At 40.8% G+C, this 20,552-nt stretch overlaps 1 protein-coding gene across 1 annotated transcript in view; it reads right to left on the bottom strand.

Moving 5' to 3' along the window:
* Window positions 1-497: 497 nt before the first annotated feature.
* LOC144798479 (rhodopsin kinase GRK1-like) overlaps window positions 498-20,552 on the bottom strand; it is a 129,060-nt gene continuing 109,005 nt past the window's right edge. The window contains exons 6-7 of the mRNA XM_078669377.1: window positions 13,726-13,927; window positions 498-1,590 (exon numbers count right to left, since the gene is read on the bottom strand). Of these exons, the coding sequence (XP_078525503.1) occupies window positions 1,298-1,590; window positions 13,726-13,927 (495 nt within the window). The 3' untranslated portion in view covers window positions 498-1,297. The remainder of the gene's footprint in view (window positions 1,591-13,725; window positions 13,928-20,552) is intronic.

Below are 20,552 nucleotides of genomic sequence, written 5' to 3'. Positions count from 1 at the left end.
GTATAAAAAAAATTGTGATCATGAAAGTGTCCATCACGTCCTACCAAGGTCTTAATCGACTGCCAAAACACACTCACTAACAGTTGCAAAAGTTATTTGCACTGTGTATTGTCATGCCTATTATTTCCTCATGAGTCTATGCGACTCAAATACAGTGAACAGTGGAGATTTAAATTCCACCTCTCTAGCAAACACCAATGGTGGAGACTTGAAAAGCAGGGACTCATGTGCCATTTTCTAGAACAAAATCTAGAAACAGTAGGAGCCACAAACCTTCCCATACTAATAGAATGGAGTCAGATTATGGACCCTCTTCTCCCCATGTCCCAAAATGAAGAAGTCCAACATCACACCTTCAGTGCGGCTCAAAGATCTCACACCTCTCTGCATCTTGTATGACTCCTTACACCCCTACTATCACCAAAGTAGAGTTTATGTGTATGTACACAATCTATGCTTACATACATTCCTTGGAAATCATCTCATAATACAAATGATTACTGTTTAGTCAGGGTTGCATTATTTTATAAACTTACTATATTAACTTTGCATACCTTTAACAATTATTTCTTAACATCTTCAACAATAGTATTTTAAGAAGACATTATCAACCCATCTCCCATTAGCACATTCATATACCCATGAAATCTCATGTTGAAATGAATTGCCCCCTTCCATTGAAGACACAAACTGTTCTAAACATAAGCAACATGCTGCAAAATGTAGAAATTATTACACTTTCTTGACATAATGTATGTGACACATAAATTCAATCTGTAGGTAAGGTGGTAGACCAATGTCTTTTGTCTTCCTTTGGTCAAGTCTGAGAACAAAAGGCAAGGCAGAGAAGCTAATTGAATTTGTGTAACCATTCTAGCTGAAGAGTGTGGAGTGAGGGACTCTTGGTGAAGGTCAACAGGATACGATGCCCTTCTGCCACTAGTGAATACATCTGAGGCTCCAAGCCTGGAAATAATATTTTAACTAAATTACAATCTATAGAATATTTTGACTATTTCCTGGCTCCTCCTTCTAGGAGTATTGCTGTATATTTATGGACTTAGAAATGTTCAATAGGGCATAACTGAAGCATTGGTAACAGCGGAAATATTAATGTTACCTGCACCCTAAATTAACCAAAGGACAATCTCCTGCCCCATCAGCTGTAAATTATGGACAGGCCCCTCTGTTCCTCTTTGGATGGGTTCAAAGGTTGGATCCCATTTGACCCTGAATCAAGGGTGAAAGCTCACCTCTCTGTGTCAGGTAATCGTGAATGACGCTTCACCAAGAAAGTTCAGATGAGGACGCAGGTCCCAGAAGTGTTACTGTTTCCTGAGTCAGAGCCTCGACACAGATCTTTGGGAATGGACCCTTTTGCGCCCCAAGTGTTTAGCTCCCCAAACACCCCCGTTTCAATCATCTCTTCTTGCCAGGGGATGGGCATGTTCCCTGAAGCAAACTCTGTGTAGAACTCCTTGTCAGCATCGTCGATCACCACGCCCTTGATTGTGGAAAAGGCTCCAACGTCGTCAATGTCCTTGGCATAGACAGTTCTGGAATCTGGAACAAATGGTGGATCCAGGAGACCTTGGAATCAAATAAAGGAGATGAGAAGCAGTATTAGGACAAGGAAACATTGATGGTCTCTCTTGCTCTCTACATATATATATATATATATATATATATGTATATATATATATATATATATATATATATATATATATATATATATATATGTATATATATATATATATATATATATATATATATACATATATATTTTGAAAAAAACAAAAGGTTACAGGAACTTTATAGTTGGATTCACGTTTTACCCACACAAAACCATAGAAATCTAGCAGTTATAATTATACTTATGTTAAGAAACTGAAACTTGTGGCCTAAAGTTACTGAATTGCACGAGTTATAGTTTCTTCAGATAAGTATAACTAGAAGGAAAACTGTAACTGCTGAATTTTTATGGTTTGTGTGGGCAACACATGAACCTAACTATAACGTCCCAGTAATCTTTGATTTTTTCAGAGAATGTGGATTTTTTTTAATGTAAAGTAATATATAATTGGATCGGTGGATCTGTGTCCCTAGATATGCAAAGCTTTATTTCTTTAATAACTCCAAAATTACTGAAAAGATGTACACCAAATTACGAGAATGACTCTTTCTGGACCAAGAGCTACAGTTCTGCCAAATTTGGTGTAAATCTGTTCAGTAGTTCCACCTGTAGTCTTGTCAAATTCAATTCAAAATTTCTTTATTCGACTGTAGAAAAAAACAGTCATAAAAGTACAGAGAAAAGCACATATATATACAGTTCATTAGTTAAGAAGAGTTCAATTTAAAACAATGGATCGCATAGTAGCCTATCACAGCTCATACAAATGTGAATGTTCAGTTTATCAGAGACTTATATACATAAATAAAACGGGGCAGGTAGAGGTTATCCTTCCATACTTTTTCTAAATTTCAGGGCTGCTTTTAGGAAATTACATACGTATAAAGTGCTTTCACAGTGCAACATTTTAAGGTAAATTAGTGCAGGCCTTAATTGCACAAGATTAAATTTTTTAAAAAGAGGTTTTAAAAACATTGTTCGTGGTAACGTATAGTAGGAGCATATAAATAAAAAGTGTGCCAAATCTTGCGGAGACTTATTGTCGTCTGTAGTCTTGTCTAGAAATCGCAAAGTCCCAATAAACACTGCATGGGGAAAAATGGTTTGGGGGCCTCTCTTATTCTCGCCCCCTCCCCCCCTCACTTGACGAATCACTACAAAACATTCCATGCAAGTAGGCCACTTTGTTTGGAAAGTTTAGGGAAGGTTCGTCAAACGGTACGAAAGTTACTTGCAAAACAAAAAACGCTTTATCTATGGGAAAATGTGGTCCTAACTATAACTACCTGGGCTATCACCAGTAATATATCTATATCTATATATACATATATATATATATATATAGAGAGAGATTTGTACCCGATGCCATAGGTTTCTCCCTCTTGATACGGAGCACCTGTCTCCGAGTTTGTATCCTTGCCAATATTACATTTACAGTGCTCCTCTATATCTATCTGTCTAGTATTCCTGCTGCTTCCCCACGATCAAGCCTCATTGTGGGAGCGGAAACGTGTTGTGTTCATTGGTGCATCTTAACACAAGAAACCACTTTATAACAGCATCCTGATTGTCTGAGATAGAGGAGCAGAGGAGCAGTGTGAATGCAATATTGGAAAGGACCTGAACTCGCTGATGTGTAGATAGATAGATAGATAGATAGATAGATAGATAGATAGATAGATAGATAGATAGATAGAATAACCACACTTGTCACAATAATACTGCCAGACCTAATCAGCAGTGTAGCATTGGGGGTGAGAGCGGATGCCAGTAAAGAAATCCAAAAAGAAATTCAAACACAAGTTTTGGAAGAACGCTCACACAGGGGATAGCGGTGCAGAGGGTGTTTATTCCTTGATTTATTCCTTGATCTCCTTATATTCTTATATTCTTATCAAGCACTTGAGAGATTCTCTGTGGCCATAGTAAGGATGCTGTGAGCTTTGCATCAAATGTTTTATTCACTGGAGATTCACATATCTTATCCACTTAGTAGAGAGGATGACCTTTGAAATTTAAGTCACTAATAAACTATTAGAACATTGATGGATTATGGTTTGGGGAATAGATCCCGACCAAATATGAATGTTTGGAGTCAAGACTTGAATATATCTACTGCCTCACCTGTGAACAAGAGAAAATAAAGTTTAATTACATATAAGATAATTTCTATCCTCTGCTTTATTTTATTATTCTATTTTTTCATGTCTGTGCATCATTTTCACTGTTACTTTTGGTGACTTTTACCTGTTATATGATGGCGTATATTGTAGAATTCATTTGAATCCTTTTCCTGTGTTGATGAGTATGGTGGTATTTATATTCTATACACCACTATTGTCATTATGTGATCAAGCCCCTTTGAGGCTGAAAGGTGTCATCGGGATCAAAGAATAAACATCCTTTGCACCACAATTGTTTTTAATAAAATGTGGAACAAGGAATAAATACCTTTTTCACCACAATTCTCATCGGGCCAATTCAGGAATGGCCTCCGCAGTCGTGGTGGAGGCTCTTCAGTCGTGGCAGAGTCTCTGCACTCGTGACGAAATCTCCACCCTACAGTTTCTCATTGTGGAGCCTCTGCCATGACTGCAGAGGCTCTGTGTGAATCAGGCCCGAGTAAGCGTTCTTCCAAAACTTGAATATATATATATATATATATATATATATATATATATATATATATATATATATATATATATACAAATATTCACTGAAAAAAACATAGGTTTCAGGCCTGATATAGTTAGGAATTGGCATTTAAAAAACCTTTGAAATTCACTGAAAAAACCTTAGGTTTCAGGCATGATATAGTTAGGAATTAGCATTTAAAAAACCTTAGAAATTCACTGAAAAAACTGTAGATTTTAGGGGTGTTATAGTTAGCTGGACATTTCACTCATACAAAACCATTGAAATTCCTCCGATTTCGCGCGCCCGCAATCCACTGCTGATGATGTCACATATTACATCATTCATGACATGGTCAGTGACATCACTGATGACATCTCAAATAACATCACTGATGACATCATCCAGTGAATGTGGTTTGCTTTGTTATTTAAATATGTATTATATATATAGCAATTTGCATTGAAGAATGAGTGGATATATAAATATAAATATCTGGATGGAGGATTTAGTAGCAGTGCGATTGACAGTGTACTTGACTAATTTAAAGTGTCTCTCTAAATATATTGGATAGTGACTAAACTATGTGAACATATGTGTCACTTTGTCAGTTGTTGTAAAAACTACTTCTACAGTTGGTTACTAGCTATTTGAAAGTCTATATTAGTTATTGATTAGTTAACTGAGTATTTGTATGGGAGAATGAATGTGTGTGTGGTTCGGTGGGAGGTGTGTGACTGCCCAAAGATGTGTGAATAGTTGAATTAGTAGGTATATGAAGTTTAGACTACATGTTATAACAGTTGTTTGGGTGAGTGAATATATTTATGGGTGTGGTGATGAGCAAATATCTCTCTTAATGGTACATGTCCAACAAAGTAGAAAAATAAAAGGCAATGTATGTGTCAGTTGTTGTTTATAAATAAGTATACGTAAGACTCATTGATTGTATGCATGACTGTATAGATAACTGTATACTTGTAATAGTGATTTTATAACCCACTAACTATAATTTACTATCTATATGAATAGATAACATGGTGTTTGTATAAGTGTATAGCTAAGTATGATCCATTGTTTGCATAAGTGAATAGGATGACTTTATAAGTGAATAGGATGTGTGCTGGTGTGTAATGTCGATATAGGTGTGTAAGTATATTTGATAGTGTTCTATTGATCATTGACTGCATGTATGAGTGAATCTGTAGGTAAGTGATTAGATGTGTGTATAGATCTAGGAATCACTGAGTTGCTTTTTAGAAACTTGTATCGGTGTGTCAATGGATTTAAATATGGTACTCTGTATTTTACAGTGAGTGACGAAAGGTTATACTAGTGTATGATGAGGTGTATCGTCACGTGGATGATGTCATCAGTGATGTCATTTGAGATGTCATCAGTGATGTCACTGACCATGTCATGAATGTTGTATTATGTGACATCATCAGCAGTGGATTGCGGGCGCGCGAAATATAGTTAGTACAACTAACTATATCGGAGGAATTTTAATGGTTTTGTATGAGTGAAATGTCCAGCTAACCATAACACCCCTAAAATCTACAGTTTTTTCAGTGAATTTCAAAGGTTTTTTAAATGCTAATTCCTAACTATATCAGGCCTGAAACCTATGGTTTTTTCAGTGAATTTCAAAGGTTTTTTAAATGCTAATTCCTAACTATATCAGGCCTGAAACCTATGGTTTTTTCAGTGAATTTGCAAGGTTTTTTAAATGCTAATTCCTAACTATAACGTGGCTGAAACCAATGGTTTTTTCAGTGAATTTCAAAGGTTTTTTTAAATGGTAATTCCTAACTATAACGTGGCTGAAACCTATGGTTTTTTCAGTGAATTTCAATGGTTTTGTAAATGATAATCTTTAAATGTATTAATTGTTATATTTTTTTATACTGATTTACTACATTATTTTAAATGATTTATTTTTAGATTTATTTTTTAATTACATTACATATTTTTAATATAAATTGAAATTGAAAAAAAATATGTTTTTACACCTCTCTGCAACGCAGCCCCCTGGCGCGTTTGCAGAGGGGGAAGTAATTCCCCTTGCATACTGGGGGTCCCTTTTTCCAACTAGCCCACCAGGAACCTCCAGTATGCACCAGGGGGCTGCATTGCAGAGAGGTGTAATGAGGCCACACCCGTTTTTACACCTCTCTGCAGTGCAGCCTCGGGGCGCGTTTGCAGAGGGGGAACTAATTCCCCTTGCATACTAGGGGTCCCTGGGGGCCAACTAGCCCACCTGGAACCTCCAGTATGCGCCAGGGGGCTGCAATGCAGAGAGGTGTAATGAGGCTATGCCCCTTTTTACACCTCTCTGCAACGCAGCCCCCTGGCGCGTTTGCAGAGGGGGAACTAATTCCCCTTGTATACTGGGGGTCCCTGTGGGCCAATTAGCCCACCTGAAACCTCCAGTATGCGCCAGGGGGGTGCATTGCAGAGAGGTGTAATGAGGTTATGCCCCTTTTTACACATCTCTGCTACACAGCCCCCTGGCGCGTTTGCAGAGGGGGAACTAATTCCCCTTGCATACTGGGGGTCCCTGGAGGCCAGCTAGCCCACCAGGAACCTCCAGTATGCGCCAGGGGGCTGCATTGCAGAGAGGTGTAATGAGGTTATGCCCCTTTTTACACCTCTCTGCAACGCATCCCCCTGGCACGTTTGCAGAGGGGGAACTGATTCCCCTTGCATACTGGGGGTGCCTGGGGGCCAACTAGCCCACCAGGAACCTCCAGTATTCCCCAGGGGACTGCATTGCAGAGAGGTGTAATGAGGCCACACCCTTTTTTACACCTCTCTGCAGCGCAGCCCCCGGGCGCATTTGCAGAGGGGGAACTAATTCCCCTTGCATACTAGGGGTCCCTGGGGGCCAACTAGCCCACCTGGAACCTCCAGTATGTGCCAGGGGGCTGCATTGCAGAGAGGTGTAATTAGGCTATGCCCCTTTTTACACCTCTCTGCAACGCAGCCCCCGGGTGCGTTTGCAGATGGGGAACTAATTCCCCTTGCATACTGTGGGTCCCTGGGGGCCAACTAACCCACCTGCAACCTCCAGTATGCGCCAGGGGGCTGCATTGCAGAGAGGTGTAATGAGGCTATGGCCCTGCGATTTGTTCCCCCCGGGGGGTAATTTGAAAAAAAACAGACCGGGTTTTAAAAAAATTTTTTTGGGCCATGGGGGTCCTTGTGGGATCCCCTCAGCAGCCCTAGGGGGTGAGGGTTCTTCTACCGTGCCCCCTTTTTGAGTTCTACACGTTTGTTTTTCTGCTTTCTTGTGCCTCAGTCTACCGAGGTAAAAGATGGCTGCCAACAATTTCTGTTTCGGAGTGTTGACAGACAGTGGCAGCCAATCAGCATGCAGCTCGTGCACGCGAAGGTACGCGTACGGTGCGTGCTTATAGATATATATATTTTTTCTCTTTTGATTTTCTCAGGAACTACTGGAGGGATTTACACCATTTAAGCAAAAGCGTAATCTGCGAATCAGACTCTACAATTGTGCCAAATTTCTTGTAATTCCGTTCAGCCGTTCGGGCTGTAGCCGTGTCTAAAGGTCCTATAGAAAATAACATGGGGAAACACTTTTTTGGGACCCCCCTTTTTTCCCAGCCCCCACTTGACGAATCCCCCCAAAACTTTCAGGGAAGGAGCGGAGCGGGCCATCTTCTTAGAGAAATTCGCGAAGATTCATCAACCGGCGCCAAAGTTATTCCCAATAGAATGTTGCAGATTTCCTATGGAAACTAGGTCCTAACTATATCTACCTACTGGCGACCGTCAGTAGGTAATATATATATATATATATATATATATATATATATATATATATATATATATATATATATATATATTTATTTATTTAAAAGTGTAATAGAATATATCTTTGTAGTAATACGGCTGGAGGTCTTTGTTGTACCAGTACAGATATGCCCCTAAATGGAGTACAAAAAATTTCACTGTACAACATATTATGTATATTTTTATCAAACAAAACATGCCCATTTTTGGACAACAGCATATGTCCATTACTGTACTACATAATGTGTCCATTAGTGTGCTATCAAACATTAAGGATGTTGCAGTATAGAATATTGCCATTTTGACGGCGCAGGATATCATTTACCCAACATTGAATTATAGAATACATCTAGCATTGCACTAGACTATAACCCTAACATTCCACCACATATTACACTCCATCAATATGTTACAGAATAAACATGTTATTGTGTATACAAACCCATGATTTCATTACACAATATGAACAGTTTTTTTTACTACAGAATGTGTCCAGTATAGTACTACAGACTATCTGGTTATTCACAAAGGTTAGAAGTTGCTCATGAGTAACTTACACATGTAAATTTACTCTTGCATGTTTAAATAACTTTACTACTTTTGGCTGTGCACAAAATCTGAGATTAAATTTACTCAAAATTGTAGACTTATACGTCTCCATCCCCTTATAAAAGGAGTGAAGCCTAACTCACAAGTTTAAGTTACTGCCACACATGGCTAGGTTGGATAGTACAACACCCTCCCATAGAAAATAATGGTGGCAGGGACTTAAATGTAAGTCCCATTGGACACCCAATAGGAAATAATGCTAATTAAAATTAAATTATTTCAAATTGTTACAAATATAAGTAGATATAAATTAATGTTACAAAAATATTATAAACTTAGCAGATATTTTTTAATTAATCATAAAATATTTGATTGCATTTAAAAATGAAAGTAACTATACATGTATATAATTTTTCATTTAAAAGAGGTTATTAAGATATCTCATAATTGAATTTAAATATGTACAATTTTTATAATTAAGTATTTGTATTTTTAACCATTTAAATTATTTAAATTTAACATTATGGAATTTTATTTCAAGTCCCTAACTCCACTATTTTGTATGGGAGGGTATTGCAGTACCAGTGGTTGGCCATGTGTGGTACTGGTTTTATTCCAGATCTTAACTGGAGTATTTTACTAATGTTTTGGGTCCCTTTTTGGCTGCAGTAACTTTGGAAGTGCAGTTTGTGACTAGGAATAGGCTACATTTTTAAGGGTGGGTAAACGCCCCTTTTTAAATGATTCCCTGACCCTCTCTTAATTCTCCTTATTCCTCCCTATTCTCCTGCCCTTTAGTAGTAAGTATTTACCAGTTTCCAGCCACTCACCTCTATCCCTCCCACATTTACTACTAAAATGTATACTTATATCTGAGGAGACACCGCATATGTCCAGTGCTTCAAAATTAAATATGCCCAGTGTTGTACTGTAGGATGTACACAGTTTTGTACTATAGAATCTGTCTAGTGGTATACTACAGAATGTATCCAGTGTTGCATCCATGTTGTACTAGAGAATATTTCCAGAGTTGCAATACTTAATATATCCAGTCTTGCCCTATGGAACGTGTGGTCAATGGTTTACGAAAAATCTATTAAACTAGAGAATATGTCTTCTATTGTACGACAAAATATTTCCATTGTTACACTACATACTATGTACAGTGTTGTACTTTAGAATCTGTCCAGTGTTGTACTACTAAGTATGCCCAGTCTTGCATTACTGAATGTTCCCAGTGTTGCAATATTGCATATGTCCAGTGTTGTACAAATGAATGTGCCCAGGGTTTATTACAGAATGTGCCCAATAATGTACTACAGAATGTGACCATTATTGAGCTACATAATGGGTCCAATGTTCTCTGACAGAATGTATCCAGCGTTGTATTATGAAATGTGTCCATTCTTATTCTAACTAATATGTTGAGTGTTGTACTAAGTACTACAAAATATGTCCAGTGTTTTACTACCTACTACAAAATATGTCCAGCGATACTCAATATGTCTACTGTTGCAATATTGATTATGTGCTGTGTTGTACAACATAATGTGTCCAGTGGGTTACTACAGAATATGTACAGTGTTGTACTACATGTGTCTCGTATTGCAATACTGAATATATCCCAAGTTATACAACAGAATGCGCCAATTGTTTTACTACAGAATATGTCCAGTTTTGTGCTACAGGGTGTGTCCAATATTGTACGATATAATGTTTCCAGTGTTGTAATACAGAATGTTTCCACTGTTGCAATACTGATTATGTCCAGTATTCGAATATCGAGTATGTCCCATGTTATACAACTGAATGTGCCCAGTGATTTACTACAGAATGTGTACAGTATTGTACTAAAGTATGTGTCCAGTGTTGTACTACATAATGTGTCCAGTATTGTCCTGCAGAATGTGCCCAGTGTACTACTACAGAATGTGCCCGTTGTTGAACTAGAGAATGTGTCCAGCGTTGAACTACAGAATATTTCCAGTGTAGCAATACTGAATATGTCCAGTATTGGAGTATTGATTATGTCCCATGTAATACAACAGAATGTGCCCAGTGTTGTACTACTGAATGTGTCCAATGTTGTACTACAGAATGTGTTCGGTGTTGTTCTACAGAATGTGTCCTGTCTTACACTAAAGAATACGTCCTATATTGTACTCCAGAATGTGTCAGGTGTTGTACTACAGATTATTTCCAATGTTGCAATACTGAATATGTCCAGTATTCAAATATCGATTATGTCCCATGTTATACAACAGAATGTGGCCAGTGTTTTACTACAGAATGTATCGTCTTCTACTAAAGTATGTGTCCAGGGTTGTACTACAGTATGTGTCCAGTGTTGTACTACATAATGTGTCCAGTGTTATAACACAGGGTGTCCAGTGTTTTACTACAGAATGTGTCCAGTGATGAATTACAGAATGTGTCCAGTGTTAAACTACAAAATGTGTCCAGTTTTGTACTACAGAATGTGTCCAGTATTGTACTGCAGACATTTTCCAGTGTAGCAATACTGAATATGTCCAGTATTGGAATATCGATTATATCCCATTTTATACAACAAAATGTGTCCAGTGTTGTACTACAGAATGTGTCCGGTGTTGTACTACAAAATGTGTCCAGTGTTGTACTACGGAATGTGTCCAGTCTTACACAAAAGAATGTGTCCTATATTGTACTACAGAATGTGTCCAGTGCTGTACTACAGAATATTTCCAATGTTGCAATACTGAATATGTCCAGTATTGGAATATCGATTAAGTCCCAAGTCATACAACAGAATGTGCCCAGTGTTTTACTACCAAGCATGTCCAGGTTCTACTACCTAATGTGCCTAGTGTTGAACTACAGAAAGTGTTGAGTGTTATACTGCAGAATTTGTCTAGTGTTGTACTACATAATGTGTTCAGCGTTGTACTACAGAATGTGTTCAGTCTTGTACTAAAAAATATTTCCTATGTTGTAGTATACAATGCGTCCATTGTTTTACTACAGGAAGTGAGCATTTTGTTACTACACAATATGCCCAGTGTTGAACTAAAGGATGTGTATAGTATTTTACTACAGAAAGTAATCAATGGTTTACTACAAAATGTGTCCTGTGTAGTAGTACATAATGTGTCCCTTATTCTTCTACATAGTAAGGCAATAATAGTTCTGCAGATTAGTGGCATGCCTCAAGTACAGAATCAATCAATCAATCAATCAATCAATCAAGTCATTTATAGAGCGCACTACTCACCCGTAGGGTCTCAAGGCGCTGGGAAGGGGGGGGTGCCGTTACTGCTCGAACAGCCAGGTCTTGAGCTTCTTCCTGAAGGAGAGGTGGTCTTGGGTCAGGCGCAGGTCGGACGGGAGTGAGTTCCAGGTCTTGGCAGCCAGGTAGGAGAAGGACCTTCCTCCTGTTGTCGCTCTTCGGATGCGGGGGACGGCGGCGAGGGCGTGGCTGGTTGATCTGAGGAGGCGCGTGGGAGTGTAGAAGTTGATCCGGTTGTTGAGGTAGCTCGGGCCTTGGTCGTGTAGGGCTTTGTGCGCGTGGGTGAGGAGGCGGAAGGTGATTCTCTTGTTGACCGGGAGCCAGTGCAGGTCTCTCAGGTGTCCGGAGATGTGGCTGCGTCGGGGGATGTCGAGGATGAGTCTGGCCGCGGCGTTCTGGATCCGCTGGAGTCTCTTCTGGAGCTTGGCGGTGGTTCCGGCGTAGAGGGCGTTGCCGTAGTCCAGTCGGCTGGTGACGAGGGCCTGGGTGACTGTCTACCTCATCTCGGTGGGGATCCACCGGAAGATCTTCCGTAGCATGCGCAGGATGTTGAAGCATGACGAGGAGACGGCGTTGACTTGTCTGGTCATGGAGAGGGAGGAGTCCAGGATGAAGCCCAGGTTGCGTGCGTGGTCCGTCGGTTTGGGTGCGGTGCCCAGGGCGGGGGGCCACCAGGAGTCATCCCAGGCGGAGGGCGAGGAGCCCAGGATGAGGACCTCCGTCTTGTCTGAGTTCAGTTTCAGGCGGCTGGTCGTCATCCATTCGGCTACCTCTCTCATCCCTTCGTGCAGGTTGGCTCTGGCGGCGGCGGGGTCGTTGGTCAGGGAGAGGATCAGCTGGGTGTCGTCGGCGTAGGAGATTATGTTGAGGTTGTGTTGGCGTGCGATGGCCGCGAGGGGGCTCATGTAGAATCCTCCAATCAATATGCTATAGAATATGCCCTCAGTGTACCACCCACATGCTCACCATTGTAGCACAGCATGTGCCGATTAGAATTGCTGGTCAATGTACTACAATACATGACCATCTACACTCCTCAGTTTTACCACTGCCTATTAAAGAAATGAGGGGCATATTATCAAGGGGGTTTATCTACGTTTTTTTGGCTTTAAAAGCCAAGAAAGCGGAGATAAAATTATCTCCCTATTACCTAGCTGTCGCTAACACCAGTTAGCGACAGCTGGTAGGAGATAGCGACCATCCTGGGCCCCGCTTTGCATGTCAGTGATATTTATCACTAATGACATGCAAAGTGGGCGTGCCAAGATGTTAGCGACTGGAAACAGTCGCTAACATCGCTATCTCCTATTACCAACTTTTGGAGATATTCGCGCTAAGCGCGAATATCTCCAAAAGCTAACACCTGCCCCTGAGCAGTTCTTAGCCATGTTATCCAATGGTAGGTGGATAACATGGCTAAGAGCATTAGCTCGGTAATGCATGAATATCGCTGACTTTTCAGCGATATTCATGCATTTCGGCCGATTTTTATCACTTAGGAGATAAACCTTGATAATATCAAGGCTCCTAAGCGATAAAAATCGTCACAACTCGGCGATAAAAATATCGCCGCTAAACCAACATAGTGATAATTATCGCTAGTTGTTGGTAATATGCCCCTGAGTTCTGCCCTAGGGACTTACTAGGACTATTACCATTATAAGACATATAATCTTGCTATTTACAATAGTGATGGTGCACTAAGCAGCCACATCAATAAGTACTGAGAAGCCTAGAAAGAGTACCTGAAAGCAGACCCTGGCATGGTTTTGGGGCCCAGGGGCTGTCAATACAGAAAACAGAGGCAGAGTGGGACATCCTTAGTTACCTCCTTCAAGTCGGCCCCAGTTCATCTTTTTAAACCATGGCTGTTGTTTCAGCTCTGAGCAGTCATCATTCTTGAAGCCAAGCCTTTTCTGAGGGTCCTTCATTAGAAGCCCCTCACACAGGGCTTTGCAGCAATCGCTGAACTTCTCGGAGTAGGCGGCAGGGTCATTCAGAATGCGCCGGGTGACTTCCTTGTTCTCCACCTGCCAGGAGGGAGAAAGGAGGAAAAAATACCGGGAATTTGGTCAAGAAAAACACAATATGGCACTACATCTAGCTTTCTTGATTCCCAGCCCAAGACAATTTTATATGTGCATTTTGGATTGAGGCCATGAGGCGTGAAGTGCAGATGCTAGAAATCCAGGGTAGAGAGAGTGAGGGACGATGTGTGGCGATGTTAATCCACTGATCTTATCCTACTTGTTTTTATAATTTCCTTTTGTGAATTCCTCTTGTTCATATTCAGTGATCTTTATAATTGTTTACCACCTAGATACCAAATCAAGTGCTCACCCCATCTGAGCTTGAAGCTGTTGGTGTGGACATGGTGACCCTAAAAGTGTTTTCCTACCTGTTCCAAAGGGATTACTGTCCCTCACACAGTTATAGGCAGCCTTGTGGTTTCATGGAAGTCCAATTTATGTTTAAGAGTGCAGCACTGAGTGAGGTCTGCTGACCCCTGAAAAACAATCCATAAACTCCCTCCTGTAAATTAGGCCCTCTCCTTCTAGCCTCAGCTAATGTATGCCTATGCCCTTGATAAAACAAATGCATTTAGTATCCATAAATGTCAAAAATCCTTTTGCTTCCTAAAGCCCATGAAGTGGGTGGTATACCACCAGGAAGACCAGTTACGGATGAGGAGTATTTCTTAGAAAATGTATTGGAGTAAATCACGTCTTTTCTAACAGAATTTGTGACAACTCTTTCCTTATACATAGACACAATGAAAGCTAATGGTACCCAGGTTTACATCCTCATACATCAAAATCTGTAGGGTTTTTGTTGGAACTTTGCCCTTTATGGAGGTTCACCCTGGATTATTTTCTTCGCCTTTTTGCTGATACTCTACTCTGCTGGCTATAAAACTCTGTGTACTTTACTCCTGCTAAACAGTGGTAGAGTACTTGTACTCCTCCTTTCAACATGATGAATTTGGTATAAGCCGGATCTGTTTATTTAATTTGCCTATGAGTCCCGAATATATGGTAAAAAATATGCAGAGGAACAGCAAATTATATGCCACCAATGGACTGCAGCACTTATTGTGCCATCCACTTCAGTGGCATAATAAAGTGTGTCTCCATACCTACAAATGTAGCCTGGCAGTGTAGTTTTAAACTGCAAATCCAACCCGTCAAAATCAGAGGTGGCCTGTGCAGGTAAACGCGGTGGGGAGGGTGGAAGACGATGGAATAGGGAAAATTAAATAAATCTAAAATTCTATTTCGTCATCTGTCACCCACCGCCCCCCCCCGCCCACTACCCCCCCTGCCCCAGCGCTTACCTGCACTGACTGCGACCCCTTTTTGACAGGCCTAAATCTTTTTTTCAAATATTTATGTCACCCCTAAGTAGGCCTTGTTACAAACAGGGAAAGGTGCCTGGCATTTAAACATTGGGCATGTAATTTTTTTTTTTACATTTTTTTTATTAAGAATACATGAAACACAATGAAAACCAATTTACATGATTAGAGGAAAGAAGACAAAATACAAAATATACAATCAACCATCATTATAAGGGCAGAAGTAATGCAGAGATCGATTTGGCAGCATACATAAATTAATATCTGATTAAATTGATTCCTTTAAATGTTAATAAACCAGTTACATGCAATATCATATATTTTTGAGACATTTTGAGGACCGGATGAGCTCGCTACACTCTGTTTGCCCGCCAAGCAGCCACTGGTGCCCAAATCTTCAGTCCCAATTCTTTTGTTTTTTTACCCTTAAGTTCGTACAGGGCCGCCTCAACATTATGCATTCCTAAGAATCTAGACATCCACATTTGGAAGGTTGGGGCCTCAGTATCTTTCCAGGCAGCTGAGATTAAGATACGAAGTACGGCTGTGCAGATAAAGACTAAAGCTTCCGTCTCGATATTGAAATCCAGTTTACTTTCACATCCTATGATCATGAGTGTTGGGGACAGGGTTATTTTAACATCTAACAACCCCTCCCAGAATGCCTCAATTTCCTTTTTAATTGATCCAAGTTTCTCACATTGATGAAACATGTGGATAATGTCAGCCGGACCTTTAGAACATCTGGGACAGTTATGATCCACCCTCTTGCCCCAATCATACAGCTTGGAGGGGGTGTAGTACAGGTTAAATAATGTTTTGAAGTGCTGAGCTCTTAGATTGGAGGAGCGTAGGAATCTTCCATCCATTATAAGGGCTCTGTCCATGTCGATATCTGGATCCTCCAATTTAGAGGCCCAGGCTGCCTCAGTTTTACCCATGTCATCCTGGGATCCTCCACAAACAGCCTATACACTCCATTGATTCTTAAGTCTCCCCCCTTCAGATAATCCAGTATGTTACACCTCTCGTTTAAAATGATACTAGGCCTTCTTGATCTAATTGTGCTGACCATCCGAGCATATTTATAATCTTGATTACCCTGGAGGGAGTACCTTTGTTTCAGGTTTTCAAGAGATCTACACTCGTGCCCTACCATAACTTACCCCAGTGTCATGATGCCCTGTCGCTCCCACTGTCTCCAACACCCGTCATTACTTAGGTTAGGAAAGAGACCAGAATTCCAAAGTGGAGTGTGGTGGTTATATTTAGATATTGACAAGGCTTTCTGAGCTGCAGCCCAAACCCCCCATATCCCTTCAAGTATTTTATATCTTGTTTTTTTGTAATACCTTCTTTCTGTTCTCCTTAGTAATACCCCGGTAGCCTCGCTGCCAAGCAACAATTCAAAAATAGAGGGGATAGCATCTTGTAAGTTCGAGGTATTTGCACTATTTCCCGCGGGATCAAATAATGTAGCCATCTGCGTAAGGAGACAAGACCAATGATAGTATCTAAGATTTGGCAGTCCCAGGCCCCCCCTTTCCTGTGGCAAAGACATGTATTTCATAGATATTCTGATCTTTCCATATTGCCACAGGAAATTCATGAAGATAGCTTCTATTTCTTGGATAATTTTCCCCCCTATTTTAAAGGGGATCGCCCGGAATTTGTATAATACCTTGGGGAACATAGTCATTTTGATGACATTGGCACGCCCTATTATTGAGAGTTGCAATGTATCCATTCTTTTCAGATTCTCCCTCATTGATTTCATAAGAGGGATAAAGCTATCTCTGATTATACGCTCCGTCTGTGCGTTAATCGTTGCCCCCAGATACACCACGGAATCGACGTATCTGGAGTCTGATTTAATTATATTCTTAGAACACAATACCTGGGTCTTACCCACATTTAAGCGATATCCTGAATGTCTCCCGAATAGACTGGTGATTGCCACCACTTCACGCATAGCCACGTCGGGTTCAGTAGTTATGACCACCAGATCGACGGCATATGCCAAGATTTTTGTTTGGAAACCTTTCGTGACTACCGGTTTAATTACCGTATTGTTCATTATCTGGCGTATTAGAGGATCGATATATAGTGCAAATAGGATGGGTGAGCACGGGCATCCCTGCCTAGTCCCCCTCGTAATATAGATCTTCTGCGAGCTCTCAGCCATCATTTGAATCTTAGCAACTGGCGTAGTATACATTGCCTGAATAGCCTTACGAAACTTTGGACCGAACCCCCTTTCTTCGAGCACCCTCCAAAGAAACTCCCATCTGACACGCTCAAAGGCTTTCTCTGCATCGAGAAGGATCATTGCAACCCCCCCTCCCCGGCAGCATGGATATCGAACAGCGCGATAGCTCGTCTGATGTGGTCCGTGGTTCCCCTACCGGGAATAAATCCATGCTGCCAGGGAGAGACCAGGGTCCCAATGATCCGTCCCAAACGGGCAGCCAAGATCTTAGCGTATACTTTATTATCTTCGTTTATCAGGGATATCGGCCTGTAGGAGCTGGGGTTTTCCTTGGGCTTATCCTTTTTATGAAACACCACGATATTGGTGCTCATCCAAGACCCCGGAATTATGCCTGTGTTTATTATTCCATTAAATAGGTCTAACAAAAGTAGGGATGTTTCCTCAAATACACATTTATACAATTCCAGTGGTAGACCATCGGGGCCAGCAGCCTTCCCTGCAGCTAGATCTTGTATGGCCTCCGAAAGTTCGTCCGAGGTGATGGCTTGTTCTAGAATTTCTCTATCACCCTGAGCTACTTTGGTTCCCTGACCTGTCCACTCGGTCATTGAATCCTCAGTAACCGGCTCTTCTTGATACAATGCTTGATAATATCTTTTAAAGACATTTATAATTCCCTTTGGCTCCTCATAACTCATACCCTGCTCTTCTATGTGTGTGATGATATTTTTCGACGCGACTTGTCTAATACGAAGTGCCAATGCTCTACCAGCTTGTTCCCCCGTCTCATACAGCCTCCTTCTTTGTGTTTGATATTCCGCAGCTGCTTTTTTGGTCAATTCTTTTTGTATCTCAGCTTTGATGATACTCACTCTTTCTAGACTTTCTATTCCCTGCCTTCCCTGAGTTATATCTTTACTATGCTGTTCCTCGGCGACCGATAATTTGTTCATTAGTTGTTCTCTCTCTAGATTAAGCCTTTTCCAATTTCGAGAAGTATAGCTGGTAGTTTCTCCCCTTAAAGCAGCTTTGTAGCTATCCCAGACAGAATTTCGCGATGCTCTGTATCTATTTGCACTGAAGAAAGCCTGTGACCAATTTTTTATATGTGCTGTCTATTAAGAGCTTCCTATCGAAAGTCCAGGATCTCAGTTTTCTAGCTGGCCTGTTAACATTTATTGTTAATAACAATGGGTTATGGTCTTATATTATCTTGGGCAGTTTACGGATTTCAACAGTACAAATCTTGGTGGCGGAAATCATAAAATAATCTAACTTAGAGTATTTATGGAATGGATGTGAAAAATATGTGAAGCCTGGATTCCCTGGTTCAATACTCCCCCAAACATCCTTCAGCCCATGTGAATGCATCATCGAGCATACTGCCCGATATACCCAGGGTTTACGTCCAGTATATACGGTTCCCCCTACGAAGTCTGCTGAGATATTCAAATCCCCACAGACCACTATGGGTGCCGGCCAGCTCGTCAATTCCTTCTCCATAAGGTCGAAGGTATCAGGGTCATCACTATTGGCCCCATAAATACAGCAGATGGTGATGCCCAGATTCATTTCACATAATGCCCACCTCCCCATAGTATCTGCCTTGAATCGTTTTGCTCCCCCCAGACACACCTTGCTAATGATAGCCACCCCCCTAATAGTAGATGTTTGGGAGGAACAAGAAAGAGTCTCAAATCCCTTTAAGTTTAGCATGTCATTGTTTAATGTTAAACATATCCCTACATTGAAAATGCCCTCAAAGCTATTTTCACTGTACCATGTTGGCAGTTCCATAGGAAATTATTAGGATACAATATTAAGGTAATAAGTGTTATCCCCACCTAGGAAACAGCTACAACTTAAATTTTTAGACTTTTAAAAATATTTATTGCAAGCCAGATTCACAAGTAAAGTTGGATTCATGATAAATATTTAGGAAAAATTACTTTGGAAATTCACCTTTGACATGCCTGAAGTCCCCAGATACTAAATGTGCATATTGCTCTCTTCTTTCTACCAGTCAGTAATTAGCATTTTAATGGGCATGAATGAGGTATGAACTTGCTCTCAGGACAGGGAAAAAAGGCCTTGGATGTGAGGAGCGGTTGTTGTGCCCTTGACACGACAGCCTGTGGATTGGGCCCAAGGACTCTGTTAACTTCAAAGAGGCCTACCCTGTCACAAGTCACTACCCTGTCACTTACTTAAAAGTAGATGTAGCTAACACCCAGGCACGCACCCTTCTATTTTCATGCCAACTAGTCAGACCTCCATCAAAGTAGACCTCTAGTTGACATCAGTGTTAGATTCTGCAGGATACCAAGATCTTCTTGACATGTATGCTTGTTTTTTTATATGATATTGGAGGTGCACTTCAAAGGAGGGTGTGAGAAAGTGGGATGTTGGTTGACTGGGGTGTGAGCCCTGGTCAAACAACAGCCATCTTGCAGGATGAACCACAAAAAGTCAAAAAATTAATCTGTGCGTAACCTTGGGTAATTTGGCACAAAAAGCAGCCAGGCTTAACTTAGAAGCAACGTGTAAAGTATTCATGCAGGTAGGAACAACGTGGATGAACCCACCGAAAATGTTACCACTTCAGATGACTCAATATCCTTTAGCATAGGACAGACATCCAGTGGATGTATAAGAAGACCCCTCACCCACCAACCTAGTTGGTGGCATGCTTCATCATTGGGATCCCAGCTGGGCTGCTGAATGCATCCCAGCTGTGCTACAACACCTAATTACAGCAGAGCGGGGTTTTATGAGTGAGGTGAGTGCTCTGTGAGTAAGGTACTCAGCAACAGATGAGAAATAAAAATACCTCTAAGAAGTGCCCCTCTGAAAAAACTTTAATAAAAGGGGTCTTAGGTCATGATTAAAAAATACAGCCGGGATATGGTGAAGTGAAAATTGTACTTTGATATCCCTTAGGTGCCGGTCAACATTTTTCAGCCTCTTACGTTAATCGTAAGGCTTTCATCAGGACCATAGAGTGAATAGTGCGGTGGCTGAAAAAGTGGAAGCAGCCACGTAGGTGTAGGATAAGCACACACACTAAGGTTTGCTGTGAGAGTGGTGG

The sequence above is a fragment of the Lissotriton helveticus genome, chromosome 12 (genome assembly GCF_964261635.1).
Source record: "Lissotriton helveticus chromosome 12, aLisHel1.1, whole genome shotgun sequence".
In the NCBI taxonomy this organism is placed as follows: domain Eukaryota; kingdom Metazoa; phylum Chordata; class Amphibia; order Caudata; family Salamandridae; genus Lissotriton; species Lissotriton helveticus.
This window is presented reverse-complemented; position numbering and strand designations above follow the sequence as displayed.